Source organism: Prunus persica, chromosome G3, assembly GCF_000346465.2.
Source record: "Prunus persica cultivar Lovell chromosome G3, Prunus_persica_NCBIv2, whole genome shotgun sequence".
Lineage (NCBI taxonomy): Eukaryota > Viridiplantae > Streptophyta > Magnoliopsida > Rosales > Rosaceae > Prunus > Prunus persica.
In genome coordinates this window covers 19800200-19806942 of record NC_034011.1, presented here as the reverse complement: position 1 = coordinate 19806942, position 6743 = coordinate 19800200, and the positions used below count along the sequence as shown (strand labels likewise).

The window sequence follows — 6743 nt, the reverse complement described above, 5'->3', positions numbered from 1 at the left end:
AATAAAATTAAAGAAAAGCACTTCTTTCCACCACAAGTATCTTCTACGGGCAATTTTTTTTTTTGGCTGCAGATAAGGCATGTGGCAAGGGCATGTCAGGTCACCTTGCTAGCAACAAAAAAAATTACATGTAACGGAAATATCACTGTTTTGTTATCTCCAGTCTATAATACAATAACACGTGAAAAAATAATCCTATATGTTATTGTTTTATTGGCCAGGGATACATGGGAGTTTCTCTTTCTAGAGATTCTGGTGTAACTGAGATTTAGGGCTGACCCACAAAGAAAAAAACAATCAAACGAATTAACGTGACTGATTAATTTGAAAGACATGTAACATCATAATTCGCAATGGGACTGAGTCCAAGGTAATACCAAGTTGATATGTGTTCCTAGTCCATATATATATATATATTTATATATATGTTATCAGTCAAGTATGGCAGCTACAATATTAATTAATACATTATATTACGGACAGACACATGATTTAATATTAATAAATACATTAAATTATAGACAGACAGATGATTTGTCAAGTTGTTATTGCCTAATTTTTTTTTCCTTTTTTGGAAACTCCCGAACCCTATATCAAAGGTACCTTCTCAACAAAAACGCTCCATGTAATCTACATAGTTAGTAACCAACTAAGGTCAGAATCATATATAGAGAGAAAGAGGAGGAAGAGGAATTAATAATGTCAATGCAATTGCTAGGTCATCATCATGTGATCCTGTTCGTTTTGTTGTTTTGGTGCAGCATAGTTACCGAAACCAAACCAGCGTCATCATCAGTATTAGCTCCGCCTATAGCAAAGCTTAATTGCCCGACGCACTGCGGAATTAATGTCAGCATCCCTTACCCTTTCGGGGTTGGACCTAACAAAGATTGTTACTTTAATGAATGGTTTCAGATAGACTGCAACGAGTCTACTGGGCACAAGCCTTTCTTGAGGCGCTCCCAAATGGAGGTGCTCAACATATCTATTGATGGCACCCTTCAGGTTAAAAGCCCTGTTACTTTCTCCGGCGGTTGCAAGGGAAAGGAAACTCGCCAAGCCCCAAATTTGACGGGAAGCCCTTTTGTGTACTTGGACAGAAAAAACATGTTCACTGCAGTCAGCTGCGGCCGTCTTGCTACCATGAGATCAGATGAGAATGTTGTTCATGGATGCAGTTCAACTTGTGACGATCAGAGTACAGATAGTGCTACTCATCGCTGCGGTACCATTGGAACTAACTGTTGCCAGACTACCATTCCTCCAAATATCAGCGTTTTCACTACTGAGATACAGCCAAGAGATCAAATTGATGGTTGCAACTATGCATTTCTTGTTGACCAAGATTGGTTTTTGAAGAATTTATCAAGCTACAGAGCTATCCAAGGAATGGACAGCGTTCCCGTGGTGCTGGAATGGAACATCAGCTTAGACAACACTTCACACAAAGCATTTGAAGGATTTATTGGAAGAAGAGTAGGTGTGTATGACTTTAATAACGACTCAACACCCTATTGCGAAATATATAATGCCACTACTTCTTCAACATACAATCAGTCAAGCGTTCATTGCTTCTGTCCGGGGGGCTTTCAAGGAAATCCTTATCTTCTCCAACCTTGTCAAGGTACGTACGTAATTAATTAAAACCCTTCCATTCCGTTATCCAAAGCTTCGTTCTGGAATGAGCCAACTTCACCATTCATCATCATGTTCATTTGTCTTTCTGTTATTATATTTCAGATATTGATGAATGCAAGCTTAATCGGTGTATGGATGATTCTCATGTGCTAGATTCATGGAATTTCAGTGGCAGTCCTATATGTGAGAATGTCGCTGGTGGTTATACATGCTACTCAAATGTAACTGTTCTTTTAGGTGTTCCTACATGTGAATATTATGGTGGAGGTGGTATGCAATGCTACTACAAGCCAAAGAAGCCACTGCCCTCTCGGGCCTATCGAATCAGAACTGTTCTTTTAGGTATGCTCTTATACTGTTTAGAGTTCATTATTATTAATATAGACCAATTCCATGCTAAAATTGTTAGGCTCAATTTGCATTTATTATTTATGTTCTATGGCTATTTTGGCCTTGAAGATAAATAATGAAAACAAATTAAAGTATGTACTTTTAAACACTTAATAAGGCTAGAAAATAAAAAATCGTATATATTTGGGGTGGATCTGTGGCACCAAAAAACCCATTGACACAAGTTTTTAACCTCACATATATCTTAGCAAACCTCAAATAATCTTAGCAAAAAACCATATATATTCTCCCAAGGCAAACTAATCATATAGTTGAGATTATTGACCTTTTTTTCCAAATGCAATCTTAGCCATTAAAACTTCTGTAATTTAAAGGTTGAAAATGTGCGTATAAATTTGTGGCTTTTTGTGTGTCTCCGGACCTCACCCTATATATATATATACATACAGAAATTCTCCTATGCAAACTTCTATATATACACATTGGAACTTAAAAAAAATATTTAAATGGAAAAACTTTCACTTTAGCTAAACAATATGAAATTACAGAATGAGTTTCTAAAATACGTAACCCAAGAGGTTTACGTTTGCTGTTTCGATATCATAATAGTTAGAGTTCTTTTAGCAATCCGTTGTTGGTAGTAAGTATTTGCTGAAATAGATGAGGGCCGGAGGAATGCGATGACATTGCAGTTGTTCCGCTTTTCCAGCAAAGAAAAAATGATGAAGCAATTTCAGGAACATATGAAAGACATCTATTGCAGACAAAGAAGATGCCTGGATTTTTAATGGAGAGGAAGGTGAAGAGAGGATAATTTGAACCTGAAGGGATAGAAAATGGTAAAAAAGGATAATTTAATGCTCCCAAAAAAATAATAAATAAAATTTTGTTTTGGTTCCATATAAGCATTTTCAACCTTTATATCATGAAACACCTAAAGGCTAAAAAGGGTGTGTCAAAATTTGTGATTTTGTGTGTCCATATATATATATATATATATATATAGCTTTCATTAAGGGATCACTCAAATAAGCTTATTTGAGAGACACCCTTGTAGGGCCCACTCCACATTTTATTTCACTAATCAAAATCCATAGTGGTACAAATACGGTATGCATAGTTTTATCCAATTATAATTCCAAGTATATATTATATATGCAGGTGTTTTCATGGGTCCCGGACTATTGTTGCTACTCGTTGGTGCATGGTATGCATACAAAGTCATAAAAAAAAGGAAAGACATTAAACGCAAGGAAAAGTTTTTCAAACGAAATGGTGGTTTATTGTTACAACAACAATTATCATCAGGTGAAATCAATGTTGAGAAAATCAAGTTGTTCAAATCAGAGGAGTTGGAGAAGTCCACTGACAAATTCAACATTGATAGAATTCTTGGCCAAGGAGGCCAAGGTACCGTCTACAAAGGAATGTTTGCAGATGGAAGAGTGGTTGCGATAAAGAAGTCTAAGATAATAGATGAAGGTCAACTTTCAGAATTCATCAATGAGGTTGTGATTCTTTCACAAATAAATCACAGAAATGTGGTTCAACTTTTGGGTTGTTGTTTAGAGACGGAAGTTCCACTCCTAGTTTACGAATTCATACCGAATGGAACCCTTTCCCACTATATTCATGAGCAGAATGAAGACTTTCCATTTACATGGAAAATGCGGTTACGAATTGCAACAGAAATTGCAGGAGCTCTATCGTACTTACACCGTGCAGCTTCGTTTCCTATATATCACAGAGACATCAAATCTACCAACATACTCTTAGATGAGAAATACACAGGAAAAGTTGCTGACTTTGGAACTTCAAGATCAATTGTGATTGGCCAGACACACTTGACCACCGTTGTACAGGGCACATTTGGTTACCTGGACCCTGAATACTTCCAATCAAGCCAATTTACGGAGAAAAGTGATGTCTATAGTTTCGGAGTTGTCCTAGTTGAGCTCTTGACCGGACTACAACCAGTTTTTGCAGTAATCGGGTCACAAGAAAAAGAACGCAGAAGTCTTGCCACTTGTTTCATTATTTCGATGGAGGAAGACCGACTATTTGACATTCTTGATGCTAGGGTTGTGATGGAGGGCTCCAAAACAGATATCACAACTTTTGCTAACCTTGCAATGCGGTGCCTGGATTTGAATGGAAGGAACCGCCCCACTATGAGAGAGGTCACGGCGGAGTTGGAGGCCATTCAAATGTTGATTGAAAAATCTTCTAATGCTCAACATAATTACAATGGGGTTGAACTTTCAAGTTCAACAGAGTCAGCCTCGGATACGGGCACAAATTCAACATCTGATGAATTTTGACGATCATCTTCTGAGACATGGTAAACAAGTTAATTAAAACACTTGGGTCTTGTAAAATATGTTTAATTTGATGCTGCACACTATTATATGTTGTTTTAGATTATGATGTTCTGTAAGGTAATGTATGCTACGCACTATCAGTAATAATCTGAGAAGTAAAGATTCAGTGAATGAACATTTGTTTGTTTAGGGTGAGAGAGGGTTCTTGAGAATTCTATGAGTTTAGGTGTCTAAGGGTTTATAATGACTCAAGACCCTATTGCTTTATGTCTAATGCCACTATGACATACAATAATCGTTCAACGGTCAAATGTTATTGTCCATACGGCTTTGAAGGAAGTCCCTATCTTCTCCAAGCTTGTCAAGGTAATAAATCTTCTAATTCTACTAACATGCAAGCTTCAAAACATGCATCAATATTGACTAGATCACTCTGCAAAACACTTTTTCTTAATTAATAGTAAATGGAAGAGAATGAAGCCGTCAAACATTGCTTGTTCTTTCCTCAGTTCTTGAGGCATTTCATCGAACAACTTGTCCTCGTTATTAAGAAAAATATCAGATCCACAATTGAGCTACTATAGGGCAATTTAATCGTGTACACAAAATGCTTGATCTGAACTAATTTTTTTTTTTTCGTTTGATAATTGCACTTTATTTATAAATAGTAATTAATACATAAAGGAAAATATTTATCTCTTACTTTGTAAGTAGGAACTCCTACATTTTTGTCAATAGCGATATGACATGTGTGTAGAAGTTTTTCTTTTTGTGTTTTTGATGAATTATTTTTGTAAATGCGTCAAACTATGATATGCAACAAGTAGGAGAATCTCCTTCCAGGGAATTGAGGCAAGTAATATCCATATAGAAATATAATTCTTATGTTTTTGTTTTCCTTTGGCGTTGGCTAATATATTCAGATATTGATGAATGCAAGGTCCTTAAGGAGTGTTATAACTTATAATGCTGACCATGGAACATTAGTAACGCTTTATGTGAGAATATTGTTGGGGGGTAACATATGCTCTACTAAAATATAACTGGCGCTACCAGTGAGTTTTCATGCTACTTCAGAAACAGGCCTCCAACCTCTCGGTCAACCAAACTTAGGCCTATTCTTTTAGGTAAAATATATGCTTTCCTATATATACTTACTCTCCTTCATTTGGTTGATTAAGGAAATTCATTTCACAGGTATACAAATGTGTTTGCATAATTATGTAGGTCTTGGAACTAGCATTGGACTACTGTTACTACTTATTTCTGCAAGGTGGGGATACAAAGTAACAAGGAAACAGAGAGATATTAAGCGCTAGAAAATGTCAAACGAAATGGTGGTTTGTTGTTAGAAAAACAATTATCATCAAGTGAAGTTAGTGTTGAGAAAATCAAGTTGTTCAAATCGAAAGAGTTAGAGAAGTCCACCGACAATTTTAGCGCGGATAGGATTCTTGGCCAGGGAGGTCAATGTACTGTTTACAAAGGTATGCTGGCTGATGGAAGAATTGTTGCTGTGAAAAAGTCTAAAATAGTGGACAAAGGCAAACTTTCAGAATTCATCAATGAGGTTGTGATTCTTTCACAAATCAACCACAGAAATGTGGTTCAACTGTTGGGTTGTTGTTTGGAGACCGAAGTTCCACTTTTGGTTTACGAATTCATATCAAACGGAACCATTTCCCATTATATCCACCAGCAGAATGAGGACTTTCCACTTACATGGAAAATGCGTTTACGAATTGCCACAGAAATTGCAGGAGCAGTTTAGTACCTGCACTCTGCAGCTTCAGTTCCCATTTATCACCGTGACATCAAGTCGACCAACATACTCTTAGATGAAAAATATAGAGCAAAAGTTGCTGATTTTGGAACTTCAAGATCAGTTGCCATTGACCAAACTCACCTCACCACACATGTGCATGGGACATTTGGTTACTTGGACCCTGAATATTTCCAATCTAGCCAATTCACGGAAAAAAGTGACGTCTATAGCTTTGGTGTTGTCCTTGTTGAGCTTTTGACGGGACAAAAACCAATTTCTGCAATAACAAGGTCGACAGAAGTAGAAGATCAAGAATATAGAAGTCTTGCCACATATTTTAATATTTCAATGCAGGAAGATCGTCTATTTGACATACTTGATGCTCGAGTTTTGATGGAGGGTTCTGAAACAGAGATCAAGTTAATTTCTAACCTTGCCAAAAGATGCTTGAGTTTGAATGGAAGGAACCGCCCTACAATGAGAGAGATCACAGCGGAGTTGGAGGCCCTTGAAATTTCAGAAAAGACTGAATATTCTCCACAAAAGTATGAACGGAGTGAATTTTAGAAAAAAGATTCAATCGAGCATTGGGATGTTATTATAGGTCCAACAGGAACATGGTCAGCTTCAGATGATGGTCCAACTTCATCATTACTTTAACTTCCACA

At 36.7% G+C, this 6743-nt stretch overlaps 1 protein-coding gene and 1 pseudogene across 1 annotated transcript; both read left to right on the top strand.

The window, feature by feature from the left end:
* LOC18783469 (wall-associated receptor kinase-like 6) lies at positions 702-4426 on the top strand. The gene is made up of 3 exons (XM_020560055.1): positions 702-1624; positions 1741-1980; positions 3151-4426. Exons 1-3 carry the CDS (start codon positions 706-708, stop codon positions 4308-4310), a joined length of 2319 nt encoding a protein of 772 aa, XP_020415644.1. The 5' UTR covers positions 702-705; the 3' UTR covers positions 4311-4426.
* On the top strand, positions 5516-6642 carry LOC109948118 (annotated as a pseudogene).